The sequence below is a fragment of the Lissotriton helveticus genome, chromosome 5_1, assembly GCF_964261635.1.
Source record: "Lissotriton helveticus chromosome 5_1, aLisHel1.1, whole genome shotgun sequence".
In the NCBI taxonomy this organism is placed as follows: Eukaryota; Metazoa; Chordata; class Amphibia; order Caudata; family Salamandridae; genus Lissotriton; species Lissotriton helveticus.
Genome location: NC_136065.1, coordinates 1,641,440,456 through 1,641,456,556, shown reverse-complemented (window position 1 = coordinate 1,641,456,556; position 16,101 = coordinate 1,641,440,456). Strand labels below are relative to the sequence as shown.

The 16,101-nt window shown below is 50.2% G+C and overlaps 1 protein-coding gene across 1 annotated transcript in view; it reads left to right on the top strand.

Annotated features, from left to right (window-relative positions):
* The window catches only part of LOC144755678 (intraflagellar transport protein 57 homolog), a 115,257-nt gene that overhangs the window by 62,606 nt on the left and 36,550 nt on the right, over positions 1–16,101 (top strand). Inside the window, exon 10 of the mRNA XM_078644849.1 lies at positions 11,330–11,396. Coding sequence (XP_078500975.1) covers positions 11,330–11,396 — 67 coding nt within the window. The remainder of the gene's footprint in view (positions 1–11,329; positions 11,397–16,101) is intronic.

Here is a 16,101-nt window from a genome sequence, read left to right as displayed (position 1 = left end):
CACAATATACAGGTTACCAAAAATTCCCAAAGTTAGGAGTACTGATTACCTCGCTTTCTTTTGACCGTCAGGTCAGCAGGACTGTTTCTACCTGCTACGGTATCATCAGGCTCCTTAAAAAGATTGCTCACTATCTCTCCCCTGATGCCCAGAAGTAAGCCACTGTGGCACTAGTCTCCTCAAGACTGGACTACTGCAATGCACTGTACGTGGGTATTAATAAGAGCCTTAACCATCGCTTGCAGATAGTCCAGAATGCGGCGGCTAAGATGGTCCTTAATCTCCCCAGGCTTTCCTTGGCCTCGTTGGCCAGAAGAATCCTGCACTGGCTGCCCATCCAGTTCAGAATCTCTCTCAAGATCCTTTGTCTCGCTCATGGAGTTTTGTATGGCACTGGCCCAGAGGGTATCAGGTCCCTTCTCTACTCCTATTCCCCCAGTAGAGTTCTCCGCTCATCCAATAAAAATCTTCTCGTGGTTCCTAGATTCACAAAAGCGACATGGGGAGGTAGAGCTTTTTCAACGTTGGCACCCAGGCTATGGAACTCGCTTCCCCCTGAACTTGCAGGGCAACCCTCCCTTGCGCTGTTTCGTAAAGCATTAAAAACTTGGATTTTTGCTGAGGCATATCCGTAATGGTACACAGGGAGAATTATAGATTGGATGACCTGTTTGGCGCCTTGATGCCCTTGGGCTAAGTTGCGCGGTATAAGATTCCCTTCATTCATTCATTCAAGTTGTAAGCAATCCACAGTTAAGACCCATAGTGCCTACCAAGAATTCCATCCACGAACCGATAGGAAAGTATTTGGATCAATATCTTCAACCCAGTGTTAAATCCATGTGTTCCTACATAAAAGACACAACCTGCTTTTTAGGTCGAAACCTAGCGTAAGACTGCGCAGTGTCGCTGGCGAGATTTAGTGTCACTAGTGGGCTTTAAACCCCGCCCCTCTTTCCCATTGCCGGCGTCACCGTTCATGCTAAACGGTGACCAGCCATTTGGAAAGAGGGTCCTCTGACGTACACTTTTCTCTTTTTTGTCCGTCCCACTTGGACTGGCTGCCCTGACTTACTGCCGGCGTAAAAGGTTTGTGGAAGAGGTGTGGCGCCGCGGCTAGGGTGACTGACTCCGGAATCTGGGGATCACGGTTCAATCCCTGGTGCCGGTGGCAGATTAGCCCAGCGCCATGTGACTCTGGGCAATAGCTTGCTTAATCTTCCCGACAGCCCTCAGCGCCTAGAGACCCTTACGGGTGATTGTTCACGCTTTACAAATGTGGATTAATAATATCTTCTTTATGAGTCCAAACAGATGGCCCCATAAAGAAGATAATAAACCTTTTATGCCAGCAGGAAGTCTGGCTAAGCCTGTCCAAGTGGGACGGCAGAAAAACAGAAAACTCGACGTCATGGCGCAGTGCTTGTTACCGTAGTACACGCCTTTTCCCTCTGCCCCCTCCCGCTGCTCATATTCCGCGTAGCAGTAAACCCCAGCCTAGTCAAAGTAAATCATAAATCCCAGTTCTAACTTTTTCATAATCCAGTGATTGGAAATGTAGGTATGTATATTCCACAGCACAACCCGGCTCCATGGAGCGGACGCGTGTATTTAAGAGCGCGCGGAAGGATTCTGGCAAGTACGGGATGCCGCTCAACGAGCACTATGATACCTAAAGTCCGGATCATAGAGTGTGTGGGGGGCGCAAGTAACACGGACTGTCCCAGATGGCAGACTGCACTGCAGTATTTCACATGTTTGCACTGAACACTTTTAGCAAGTGCGACACCTGAACATGAAGCGACCTGTACCGAGCCCAGCATTGAGGTCAAGCTCTTGGTCAACACACCACACTGTGGCCACGTGCCACCTGCGATGCAGCCAGGGTGACCCTGAAAGAGGCTGTGTATCCTCTCCTCGCTGTGCAGGCACACAGGCCCGCGGTGACGCCATCGCCATGTGTGATCCTGGCTTCTGGACGCGACATTCGGTTCCCATGGCACAGGCGCTGTGCACAACAAGCAGCCCGGACCACCTCTGGAGGGACTGTCCGTCCACTTGCCTCTGGGAGGGATGTGAGATCACCCTCTTCCTCCACAGGCATGAAGCAGACAGCTGTGCCTTCATATCACAAGACCAATGACGGGAAACCAAAGATGGACCGAGTCACAGAGACATCTGCGCATGCAAGGTCAACTTAGACGTGCAAACCACTTGAATTCAGTGTTCCTATTATATTTTTCCCCAAAAAATGTAATTTGCTCACTTAAATAGATTTAACCATGCATAATGTTATGTTATGTTATGTTATGTGTTAGACCTGTCAGCCCTAGGGTGGTCTTTCCCTGGGGTTTTTGTTTTGCCCTTGCCTCATTTTTCCCACCTTCTTTTTGTGGGCCCTTAAGTCTTTGGGTACCTTTTTCATGGCTAATCCATGTTAGGGTGCAGGTGCTCTCTACTTCAAACATGGCTGCCACTGGCCCCTGCTACTGCAGCGTGGTCTTTTTAGTGTAGCACCCTAGTTGCCAGGAGCAGGCTGGATCCCCATACAATGTTGCAATGCCAGCCACCCATCCCCTGTCCATAGGTAGAGTGGGGAAGCTCCTGGAACCTTCCAGAAGGAAGGCGGACCTGTTTTTTGCCGCCTTAGAGAGTGGTCACCTGACCTGGGCATATATAAGCAAGGGAGGGAACTTTTTCTAGTCAGTTGGGACATCACTGACCTGGGGAACCCACGCAGGAGTTTTAGGCGGGAGGGCCTAGTTAGGAACCTATGCTACTGGGAGTGACAGGATTTAGGTGCTGCCTCTTAAGCTCGGTGAGGTGTCCTAAGCTAGCCCCCTGATCTGGCCCAGTGGTAGGGAACCCCAGGGTCCATCTGCAGTGACTGAGGAGAAACTCTTCAAGCCTTCAACTCAACCCCCCCCTCTTCCACTTCAAGAAACAAGCAACTAAGGGTGCAGAACCATCCAAGCGCCAAGAAAACTGCTTTCCTGTGACCAGAGACTGCTGGGGGAGCGACCAGGTACTGGACTGTGCTGCCCTACGCATCCCCTGCCTTCAACTGGGCCTACCTGTCTCCCCCTGACTGAACTGTGTGACAAGCGCTATAATTTGCTCCCATCCTGCCTGCAGTACTTGCTGACTAATTTGAAGAGCGCTGTAATCTGTTCCCCTGCCCAGCGCTGTGTCAGAGACTGTCTGCCCTGAGTTAACGGTGCCATCGTGACTCTAGCGCTGAAGTACCCTGTGAGGCACTGGAATCCCAAGGCGCTTTTCCCCTCAGGAATCATCCTGCCTGCGAGGCGCTGAATTTGCCCCCAAGCGCTCATCTGCTGTCCCCGAGCGCTGTGATAGCCTGGCGCTGCCCGCCGTCACCGCGCTGTGCCCTGAAGCGCTAATTACCAGGCCAACTCACCGCCACGGCCCGGAGCCGTCCGCGCCCTCCTGAGGCGTCGAAGAATTGCCTCAGATGGAGCGTGTATCCCCCTCGGCGGCCCCCGTGTGCCAGGAGAGGGCCGTCGGAATCCTCGGTAGGCCGCGCTGGGCCCGAAGCCTGCCTGGGCCCTGTCACGTGAGCGGGAGCGCCGCCGCGTCATCGACCGCGCCCCCGCCCAAGCCGCGCAGCCATTGGATGCCCAGAACCAGCCCCTTCTCCCGAGGCCCGGCACCCGGAGAAGCGCCAGCTCGCCGCGGAGGACCTGAGGAGCCCCCTCTGCTGTGCCCCGCGAGCCGCGCATGACCATCTGTGGGCCTCAAGCCCCGAATGCTCGACCTGCCTCGCCCCCGGCGCTGGTGCCCTAAAGCAGTACCTGCACCGCGCTGGGGCAAGTGAGGCTCCGGGAGAGGGGAAAACCCTCTTCTCACCTGGTAACTGCGCAAGGGCCCCGCAGGGCCGAAAATATAAGGTAACCCCCGGGGAGGAGGGCGGTAGGCCGGGAGAGGCCCAAGGTCACCCATCCCCCGGGGTGAACTTAGACTGGGCCCTGTTGGCCCCCCTGTTAATGTGCCTTGAGAGTTTGGAGGTCTGGGGATAGACACTTTCCCCTTTATATCGTTTTGCATGCATGTCTCCAGCCGGAAATGGTCATAGTGCACCCTATTTACAAGCCTATTAATGGAATGGAGATTCACTTCACTGTACTGAATTTTCTTGCAGGGGTGGACTTCTATAGTATTCTGATGATCTGCTCTGGGTCGCAAAACGATCTGTATTCACTAGAAGAGAAGCTTGTGGAAGGTTACTACAGGCTGCGTTCCTTAAAGTCCTCTGTTGTACTGAAAGTACTTGCTGAAAGGTTTTATCACTTTCTATGAAGTGCAATTTAGAAGGCGTCCATGAGAGATTTAATGTGTTACTATAATGTAATGTTATGGTCGCTTCTTGTAGGATCCTCCAGGTTTAAGAAAGTAACCTCTTTGCCTGCCGAAGAGTACGATGCGACAGGCTGTGTTATGGAAGGTTTCACTGCTCAGATGAGCTGGTTATTATTTTAATGATAAGTCTTAATGCAACTGCCTACTGAAATGCTTACCCTTTTACAGGAACTGCATTCTGAATGTGATTCATGAAATGTCTCAATGAGATGCTTTAATGCAATGCCAATGATTCGCTAATGTTTTATCTGCTCTGACCTAAAGCCTATATAAAAGATCTTGATTTCCAAACACAACTACTGGTGTGGTCTCCATTATTGCGTCTCACTTTGTGTCTCATTGGATGTGTGTTAAGTGGCTGCTTTACACGTAAGCCCCTGGCTGCCTTCCTGCTCGAGCCAAGCTACCCCCTGGAGAACTGGTGGTCCCAGTTCTTACATTATGTTATATGTTTTTTAAAGCGCGCAGCTGCCCCAGCCAAGAGGCGTCCCAGCGCTGACAAATCTAACTGCAACAGGATCCCCAGAGAGCTCACCAAACAACATCCAAAGGCTATGTTGAAAGGAAAAGGAGGGTTTTAATTGCTTTCCTGAAGACTAGCACATCCTCCATTCTCCGAATATGGGCCGGCAAGGAGTTCCATAATTTGGCCGCCATGTATCTAAATGAACGACCACCAATGCGGCAGAGTTTGATCCGTCACCAGATGTTGTCCCAGTGAGCGCAGGTTACGGTGAGGGACGTATGGGGTCAGAAGGGTACATAGCAGTTCTGGGCTTCCAAATTTGACGATCTTAATCACCAGACACAGTGCTTTAAACTGAATCCGGGCAGAAATAGGAAGCCAGTGAAGTCCCCTGATGGTAGACCTTGCCGAACATCAGCGGGGCAGTCCCACCAAAATTCTGGCTGCCAGATTTTGGAGTCGTTGGAGTCGTTGAATCTCCGGTTTATTGGCCCCTAGGAGCAACACACTAGCGTAGTCCAATCGAGACAAGATGGTAGATTGAACAATAAGTTGTCGCACTTCTGGTTCAAAAAACTTAAGAAGAGGGCTCAGGCCTCGTAGTAGGCCCATACAAGTGGCAGCTACTCGCTTAGTGTGGATCTGAAAGTTAAGCGAGGAGTCCATCCAGACTCCTAAATTCTTAACTAAGGACTTAGGTATAGGCATAGTCCCTAAGGAGTCCGGCCACCAATGTGCATTCCAGAGGGCGATGTTTTTCTCCAGTAGCAGGACCTCAGTCTTTGTCCCATTAAGCTAAAGGCAGTTATCTGCCATCCATTGGGCCACAGCTGTCAGCCCGTCTCTGAACTTAGTGGCCGATGAAGATGGCCCCTCAGCTAGAGTGATCACAAGTTGGGTATCGTCGGCATATGATACCATCATTAAGTCCCAGTTCTTTGCCACCGCCGACAGTGGCTGGACATACAAGTTAAACAGAGACGGGCTCAGCGCTGAGCCCTGCGGGACCCCCTGGCCTATGGGATGTATTTGAGAAAGGAATGGCGGAGCCGATACCCGGAAGGATCTGTCCCTCAGAAATGACCTCCTTATTGCCTCTAGGCGATGTAAGAGAATGGCATGTGATACCGTGTCAAAGGCAGCGCTGAGATCCAAAAGGATCAGCGCTGCACTCTGACCGGCATCCAGAATCGTTCGCAGATGTTCAGATGTGGCTAATAGGGTGGATTCGGTGCTATGGCCATGTCTAAAGCCATTCTGAGATGGATCCAGAATATTATGGAGGCTCATGTATTCAGATAACACATTATTTACATGAGCCTCAGCAATCTTTGCCACCCACGGGAGGAGAGAAATATGTCCAAAATTCTCTGGTTTTGAAGGGTCAAACGTGGGTTTCTTGATAATAGGCGAGACCCAGGCCTGCTTCCAGGTCTCTGGAACCACGGCCATGGAGAAGGACAGATTAATTATCTCAATTAGCGGCTGTTGGAAAAGCAATAGTGAATCGATAAATTGTGCTGGTTTCATAGGATCTAGCGGAGACCCAGATTTGATCTTGCCACATAGCCTGGTGAGGTTGTCATTATACATTTCTGGTATAAGGGCCAGAGTAGGGCCCTCAGCCTTTTCCCCAACAGGGGCAAATGAGGAATGATGATAATGCGGGAAAGTTGGATAGATTTTTTTAACTTTATCAATAAAAAAGGTGGCGAGTTCCTCGCATTGCTGAGCAGATGAAATAATAGAAGTGGTGGCTCTATCACTCTTAAGGTCATTTACAATTTTAAAAATAAATTTTGTAGGATTTGAACTGTTTTTAATCTCTTCCGCATAAAATGCAGCACGTGCAGAGCAAATGGCTTTGTGGTATTGCTTTATTTTGTTCACGTATTTTATTTTATCTTCACTATTATACTCCCTTCTCCATTTCCGCTCTGCCCTCTTACATTCCTTCCTCATAACTCGCAATGACTCACTATACCATGGGCTGGACTTAGACGTGCGCCCCTTTGACCATTTGGCTGGTATGAGAGTATCTAGTCCTCCTGAGATCCAATTACAAAAGGCACTATATGCCGACTCCGGGTCAGCCATGTTTCGTAAGGGAAAGGCACCCAAGGCCACTTGAAGATCTTCTTATTTCAATTAGTGCCAGGGCCTCTTAAAGACCAGGTTCTCCCCACCTGGCCTGAAAGGCTCAGTGATGTCAAGTTTAAATTCAATTAAATAATGGTCTGTCCATCCCATGGGCTTAGGCGGGGTTACACTCGCAACCGGTATATTTGAAAAACCGGGTCCAATATATGTCCAGCAGTATGAGTAGCCTCTAGTACAAGTTGATCAAGCTGAAGAGCAGCCAGATCCGCCAGCAAATTCTGAACGGTCGTCTCTTGGGTTTGATCAAAGTGGAGGTTCAAATCTCCCAGAATAGAAAAATTTGCTGATCCCACTCCCAAGCAGCTAACTGTCTCTAATAGTGCCTCGATAAACTTGGTTACTGGCCCTGGAGGACGATAAACATACAGTCCTGAGAAGGAAAAATGTGCACTTATTTCAACCCTGAACCGAGCACTTTCGCACCCCCAGATATCTTCCTTAATAAAGGAGCAGGGGTACTGAGCTTTATAAATTATGGCTATGCCACCACCCCTAGAGTCTCTGTTAATGGTGTTAATCAGATATCCAGTGGGAAGGGTAAGATTGAGAATCCCCGCCATATCCTCCCGTAGCCATGTTTCACAGAGGAAAAGAACATCTGGCATCTCCTCGCTGAGGAGCAACTGCACCTCCATATGATGCTTAACAAGAGACCTAACATTTAATTGATATACTCTGAGCCTAGGTTTATCTCCATTACCTTTTCCTTTTCCCTGTCCCACCCGACACGGTGTTGGAGCAGCAAATCCACACCTCCTACAGCTCAAGGCGGTCTCTCCCAGCTGAGTTAGAGAGACCCCACAGCTTTCATGACTTTGATTAATTGCGATCAGCGTCTTCCTATCGTAACAGATGGGTTCTTTGCGGGCCCGACCAGGGGGGGTGGCGAAAGGCGATGTCTTGGTGATGACGGGTGCAGACGGGCTTGCCTTATTTCCCAGCATTGTCATGCATGAATAAATCTCGTCCGAGAGGGAGGGTTGAGAGTTCAGAATAAGAGGCTTTGAAAGCTCCCATTAATACGTGATACATTGGTATTCACAGACGTATCAATTACCCCTCCCCCACCCTGCTAACACATGGAGATTTACTTCTGTTAAGAGCAACTGCAAATATTTTCCAAAGTGGGACCGCTAAAATGGTCCTCTAAAACTGGAAGAGGTATAGATGGTTTATTTCCGCAAGACAAACATATTTTCCTCGCGGAGAAGAACAATTTAAAACATTAAAGTGCAACTGCACTAATGCAAAGCCATTTTGACATGCATAAATGTGGACGTCATTTAGGGGTCGCAGCTGCGACCCCTGGCTTGCCCCTTGAAACTCCTGCCACTGCCTTTGCAAACCTTGGCCTCAGGTGTTGTAATAACGATACCAACTGTGTTCCTGATCTGGCTACCGTGGAACTGGGCCGTCCCACTGCAAAATAAAAGGCAACCCAATATAAAGCCCCCGGTTTATCTCAGCAAAAGAACTAGACCTAGACCTGTATTCGTATTACAACAGTTGCCGGTGGATCAAACTCTGGTCCTATAGGACCAGACCACCAGCCGCATTTGAATTGCGCTCTCTGAAAAGGGAAACCCCAGCTCTATTAAGGATAACACGACAGATGCTCACAGTTTTAACTCCGCATCTGAAAGCAGCTGCAGCACATGCGCTGCGCTATATATTACTTCCGCATAGTACAAAGTGCCTATGTAGACATTTATCTTTTTCTGCACAATTGTTTGAAGATGAGGTGAGCACTAGGAACCAAAGCTCTGTTTAGTATGATCTACCCCCAGGGCAGTGCCTACATTTGTGGGTATAACCCTGGAGTGGTCATGTGACGTCATGGACCCCTTATGACATTAATGTGACACTATGACCACCAGTTTTTTGCATCACAGGCCGGGCAGGCCTTCCAATTGGCACACAGAAAATAATTATAGGTGGCTGGTACTCTAGAATGCAGTTTATTTATATAGCGCGAGTGCTAAAGTGATAAGTGGCTGTACTCGAGTGCTGAGAGAGCAAGCTTTAGAAATGCAATAGGTCTCGCCTTCCATCAAGTTAAAGACATTTGCTTTGCTATACAATACCATTTGCAAAGCAAATGGCTTTAACTTAATCAAAGGCGAGGCCTATTGCATTTTCAGTGCTTGTTTAACAAACTGTCAACAATTAAGATACACGAAGATGAAAGAGTAACTCTGTGTGCCATCAACATGAAGGCCCTATACACATCCTTTCCCCACGACCTGGGACTCATTGCTATCGAAGAAACGTTAATGATTACTAACATTGAAGAGGACTTCAAAGTGTTCCTACTGGAACTTATACATTTCACCTCATACCACAGTTATTTTCAGTGGAACAACACATTTTAACTACAATTTACTTGAACTTCAGAGGGCATTTTTGCAGCTCCTTGTTGTACAGATTTGTTAAGAAGACATTTAAAGAAGATCATATCTTGTCCATAGAGAATTGACAAAAGAATGTGGCAGCATACTGGAGATACATCAAGCAGTCCATCAGCATTTGTACAGCGCAGCACTGTCAACCCCTAGGGTTATCTTGGCGCTGTGGATGCGGCATCAGAATAAAGGAAAATAAACTATCAGAAACAGGCAAAATAAAGGTCAGAAACGAGCAGAAAGAGGCATAATGAAGGTCAAAAATCAGAAGAAAGAAGCAAAATAAAGGTCAGAAAAGAGAAGAAACACTCAAAATAGAGGGCAGGAGCGAGCAGAGAAGAGATAGAAAAACCAATGCCAGCAGAGAGAAACTAGCTGCAGGCAAGCTGAACAGGATGGCCGTCATTGTGGGAGATCGCATGAGGATATAGATGACATATTCCTTTAATGTAAAAGTACCAGAAAAGTTAGTCCAAGACTATTTTTGAATGTAGAAATCACCCTAAACGAGGATAGAATCAGCATTGACATAGAACCCGCCGACCCCACAATCTCTTGCATTTCAACAGCTTTCATCAATGTGCCTTAGAAAACATTTATCATGCTCACCACTACTGTGCATAAAAAATATCCCTTCAAACACAGACAAATATGAACAAGGAAAATGCAAAATGTGCAGAAAATTAAAAGAATGGGAATACCCAAACAACATCATTCAGGAATCAGCCACAAGAGGGAACATCAAAAGCAGGAAAAGAGACTCATCCAGAGCGGTATTTATGTCTAAACTTTCCACTAGAAGTACCTAAAAAAAATTTGAGCACCACCGTTGTTTGCTGATGAACGATCTAGAAACTTGACAGAACTACTTCACTCAAGGAGGGATGATGATAAACAGGAGAACACAGAAAACAGATACAAAGGCAATATTCCTTGTTTACGCTGCAATAATTGCAATAATATTATCAAAGGCACAGAGATAACCCACCCCTCTCAAGAAACTTAAATTCAATTACGAACCATTGCTACTTGTGAATCGAAAAATCTGATCTACATGTTGAAATGTCCGTGTGGTTTACAGCAAAGAATCAAAGTTATAATAACCAAGCACAAAAGTAATATTCAAACAAAAAATCTACAGTAGCCGTGCATTTTACCACTTATGGACATAACATCAGTCCACTAAGATTCACCATAATGGAAACTGAAAATCTGGAATGATATTGACAACAGAAAATAACTATTATGCAAATAACATTACTGGATAAATAAGTTTTTGTTCTCTAGTGACATTCCTAAAGTCAGTAGATTAATAGCATAATTCAGGTTCTGATGTTTGATTTTTCACAAATGACTTCTTGCTCAATTTCAGCATGGCCTTCTCTTTCTGCTTGCTTCTTAGCTTCTCTAATTGGCAAAGAATGACAAGGGGCGGAATCCCGACAGCTCCCCAAATTGCATTGTGTTAGATTGGGTGGTGTGGTGTCGGGTGAAAGGCCTGGGTCTAGAAGCAAGCAGGAAGTAGAACAGGGAGTTTGGGGCAATGGTTGCTTTGGCACTGCAGGGATGTTGAAGGTGCTGGAGAAACCTCTGATCATTCAGAGTGTACAGGTAAGAGTACCTGGGTGGAGAGGAAGCTAAAGATAGCCCATGCTTGTTTGTAGTTCAGTTCACACATCTAGGACAACAAACCATTTTCCATTAAATTGCAAACCACATTTGCCTCAAACATTAAAAAGGTGACATAATGTTATTTTTGGATTTAACTGCATTGATAAAATGCATAGTTTTAAGGTGCCAATTACTTATTACCTATTCATAGGTTGATTTGAAACCTTGATTATTGTAAGTGTTGTTCTTAATTAAACTCTGTGTAGAACCTGTTGCAATGGTATTGCTGATTCTGAAAACCCTTTATTTAAAGATCACTGAAGAATTAGAAAAAGTCAAGCAGGAAATGGAAGAAAAAGGAAGTAGTATGACAGATGGAGGTAAGTGCCTTTTGATTATGTACTTTTTAAAGTGAGTATGTTCTGAAATCAGATAAGCGTTTTTGAGGAAATCAACTGTTAGTGAAGACACACCATCAATTCCTCATGATAATTAAAGTTTCCGGACCACTGAAGGGAACTTTTGTGTGTCAGGAGAAAGCAGATTTTGCTGAATTGTTAGTGTCTTGGGCCCTCTGCTGTCAAACAATATAAACGCACCCCCTACCTGTAAGCACTGTTCTTGGATGGATGCTCCTGCAATTATCCACTTGAGCCACACTAAGTTACATAAAATGCACATGGAGACACCTGCAAAATACCTGGCCCCTAGTATCCCTTCACGCACACTCGAAGTATCCTTTCCGGCTGCACTGAAATAGTGGGCACTATTCTCTCAAAAAAGCGTTTTCTTATTTGAATTGCATGCTGGGAGGCAATACCTTGTTGTTATATAACCCTCACACACTCTAGTAGTGTCACGCTTCATCATCGGGTTCACCCTGACTCCTAAAGGTCAGGGTGGGCTCAACCGTATTTCTGAAAGATACATCTGCCGTGTGGATTCTTCACCTTGTGAATATCCCCTTGCGTCAGCAACATTCGGAAATTCTTTTCGTAGCTTCGCGCCGACGTGGACTTGGACGTCATAGAGGCACGGCATCGCTCGCGACTCCGCTGACGTCACCGACGCCTATAATAGGCCTACGCCGGCGTGATGACATCAGTTCCCTTTTTTACGCGTCGTCGGCGCTAACGGTTTTCTAGGGATCGTCTGTAGCTTTAACTGTAACTTTGTTACTCTGTATTGCTAGTATTCCTTTTTCTCCTCTTTCAACATGTCTTCGAAGAAGACGGGTTTTAAGGCCTGTGGAGAATGCGGCAAAACTATGTCCATTACGGATCCACATGAATGTTGTTTATGGTGTCTTAGCTCCGACCACGATGTCGAAGACTGCCGATCCTGTATGAAGATGACTCCTAAGGCCCTCCAAGAGAGAGAAGCTAAGCTTATTGTTGCAAAGCTTAAAGGAAGTAAGGAAAAGAAGAAATCGAGATCGCGAACTTGACGCTCGAGGTCAAGATCTCACTCGAGGTCGCTTTCGGTTTCGCCCTCGGCCCATGCTTCGAGATCTTCGAAAAAGAAGCATAGGAAAAGATCTCATGAATCCCGACATCGTTTAAAGAAGGACTCCGGTTCTAAGCCGAAGTCGCTGGTGAAGCTGGTTGTTAGAAAGGCGATCCCAGGGGAGACAGAAGATGTCTGACTGTCCACCCGAGACCCACCTCTCTTTATGGAATAGGCCGAGCGCCGTCCAGAGGCCTCCTTGGCGAGGCTCCTCTCCTACAATCGTAACAGCTGAGCAATCACACTACCACAGAGGGACACCACACGAAGGTATATTCTCAAGAATCTTTATATAAGGAATGAAGGCACGTTCTCGTAGTAGTATATACAAAGGGATCGAGGGATCCTTAATGTCTTGGTCTCAGGGCAAAAGGGGTAGCGGGACAGTCTTGGTACCAACTGGTGGGTGGATAGTTCAGGGGGTCGGGCCGCGACAGCGTCAGCAGGGCCTCGAGGATAGTTCAGCGTTGGCCAGGCCGCGACAGCGTCAGCAGGGCCTCTAAGATGGTGCAGCTCGGTCAGGCCGCGACAGCGTCAGCAGGGCCTCGAGGATAGTTCAGCGTTGGCCAGGCCGCGACAGCGTCAGCAGGGCCTCTAAGATGGTGCAGCTCGGTCAGGCCGCGACAGCGTCAGCAGGGCCTCGAAGATAGTTCTGCTCGGTCAGGCTGCGACAGCGCCGCAGGGCCTCGAAGATAGTTCAGCTCGGTCAGGCTGCGACAGCGTCAGCAGGGCCTCGTAGATGGTTCAGCTCGGTCAAGCCGCGATAGCGTCAGCAGGGCCTCGAAGGTTCCAGGTGCAAGAGTTCGGATCAGGATCAGCCGCGACGGGGTCCAGACACCCAGCAGGGGGGTGGAGCCAGCGCCCAGGGAGGCTGGAGGGCGATCGATACCAGGCGTCCGGGGACGGCTGGAGGGCCATCGAAACTCCCCTCCTCCGGGATCCGCCAAGTGGCCACTCTACCACCTGGTAGGATCTTGGTGCCTCGATGTCGGGGGCTTCGCTGCGGCCACGTGCTCGGGACGTGATGGGCCCAAGATGGAGTCGGGCCGGAAATGGTGGCCTGGCATGGTCGCCGGACCGGCAGAGTTGGCGAGCAGGGTTTCGCCGGGGCTCAGGGGGGGAGAGCCGTGGGTTGCCAGGGGGGCTGCTCTCGTCGAGGGTTCGTGAAGGTTCGTGTCAGGGGGGCCGACAGCAGGTCGATTGAGGGCCGAGGTCATCCCGGGCCCGCCATGCGGGAGGGGTAGGACCACGCCACGAGGCCGGGTCCAACACACGTCCCCTCCAGCTGAAGGCGGGGAGAGTCACCCATCTTCCTGGGGATTCTCTTCGTCGAGGCGGAAGAAGCGGGACAGGCCATCAGCGTTGGCGTGGTCATTGCCAGGGCGATGCTCCACAGTGAAGTCCATCCCTTGCAGGGAGATGGAGCATCGCAGCAGCTTTGGGTTCTCGCCACGCATCTGCATCAGCCACCGCAGGGGCCGGTGGTCAGTCTGGACCCGGAAGTGGGTGCCGAAGAGGTAGGGCCTGAGTTTCTTGAGGGCCCACACGACGTCGAAGGCCTCTCTCTCGATGGTGCTCCATCGCTGCTCTCTGGCCAGCAGCCGCCGGCTGATGAAGGCCATAGGATGGTCAATCCCCTCGGGGTCAACTTGCGATAGGACCGTGCGATAGGACCGTGCGATGCCGTGCTCCGAGGCGTCGGTCTGGACCACGAACTCCCGGCTGTAGACAGGGGCTTGGAGCACAGGGGCGGTGCACATGGCTGTTTTCAAAGTCTCGAAGGCCACCTGACACTCGGGGGTCCATTGTACCTTCTGTGTGTGTTTCTTAGAGGTTAGTTCAGTGAGGGGCCCCACAATGCTCCCATAGTTTTTTATGAAGCGCCGATAATATCCAGTGAGCCCCAGGAAGGCTCGGACTGCGGTCTGGGTGACCGGGGGCTCCCAGGCCACGATGGCGTCAATCTTGGGTCGGAGGGGAGCCACGTGGCCGCTCCCCTCTTGGTGCCCCAGGTAGGTCACGGACCCTTGACCTATCTGGCACTTGCTGGCTTTCACAGTTAGTCCGGCCCGTCGGAGGGCCGTTAGGACCTCCCAGAGGTGCTGCAGATGCTCGGCCCAGTAGAGGCTGTACACCGCGATATCGTCCAGATAGGTGGCACTGAACTCTTTTAGCCCCGCCAGCACCTTATTCACCAGTCTCTGGAAGGTGGCCGGGGCGTTTTTCATACCGAAGGGCATCACCTTGAAATGGAAGTGGCCATCGGGGGTTGAGAAGGCCGATCCCTCTTGGGCACCAGGGGTGAGGCCGATCTGCCAGTACCCGGCCGTGAGGTCGAAGGTGCTGAGATACCTGGCGGCTCCTAGGCGGTCGATTAGTTCATCGGCCCGGGGAATAGGATGGGTGTCGGTCCTGGTGACGGCATTCAATCCCCGGTAGTCGACACAAAACCTGAGTTCTGGAGGCGCGCTGGGTGCGGCGGCTTTAGGGACCAGGACAACTGGGCTGGCCCAGGGACTGTCGGAGGGCTCGACCACCCCCAGGGCCAGCATTTTGGCAACTTCGGACTGGATGCAGGCCCGAACTCGGTCGGGAACTCGGTAGGCCCGGTGTCGCACTGGCGGGCTGTCCCTGGTGTCGACATCGTGGACACACCACTGGGTGACCCCGGGGGTGAGTGAAAACAGGTCCGTAAACTGCCCCAACAGCTCTTGGCAGTCCTGGCGCTGTGCGGGGGTCAGGTCGGAGGAGAGGGAGATTCCCTCGAGGGAGCCGTCTTTCTCAGAGCACTTCAGGAGGTCGGGCAGGGGCTCGGAGTCGTCTTCGGCCCCATCATCCGTAGCTAACAGCAGGCTCAGTTCCGTGCGGGCAAAGTGAGGTTTGAGCCGGTTGGCGTGTAGAACCCGGAGGGGGTTTCGGGGGTCTCCATGCCCACCAGATAGGTGACGGGACTCTTGCGCTCTATCACTTTGAAGGGGCCCGTCCATTTGTCCTGGAGGGCACAAGGTTCGACCGGGGACATGACCCAGACCGGCTGGCCTGGCTAGAACTCGATGGACGAAGAGTTCTGGTCATACCAGCGTTTCATCTCCTCCTGACTGGCCTCAAGGTTGGCCTCGGCAAGGGCCCGGAACTTCCGAGTCTGGTTTCGGAGGGTCAGGAGGTACCGGTAGATATCTGGCAGTGGGTCTTGGACTGTAGTTTCCCAGCCTTCTTTGACCAGGCTGAGGGGACCTCGGACAGGGTGTCCGTACAAGAGTTCAAAAGGGCTGAACCCCAGGGATTTCTGTGGTACCCCCCGATAGGCGAACAGGAGGCAGGGCAGCAGGACGTCCCATTTGCGGCGGAGGGGCTCTTCCAGGCCCTTGATCATCCCCTTGAGTGTTCGGTTAAACTGCTCCACAAGTCCATTCCCTTGGGGGTGATATGGGGTGGTGAACTTATATGTGACCCCGCACTGTTGCCACAGGGACCGCATATATTTCGATATAAAGTTTGTGCCCCGATCACTCACGACCTCTCGGGGGAACCCCACTCTGGAGAAGATCCCCATTAGCGCTCGGCCCACCACGGGAGCCG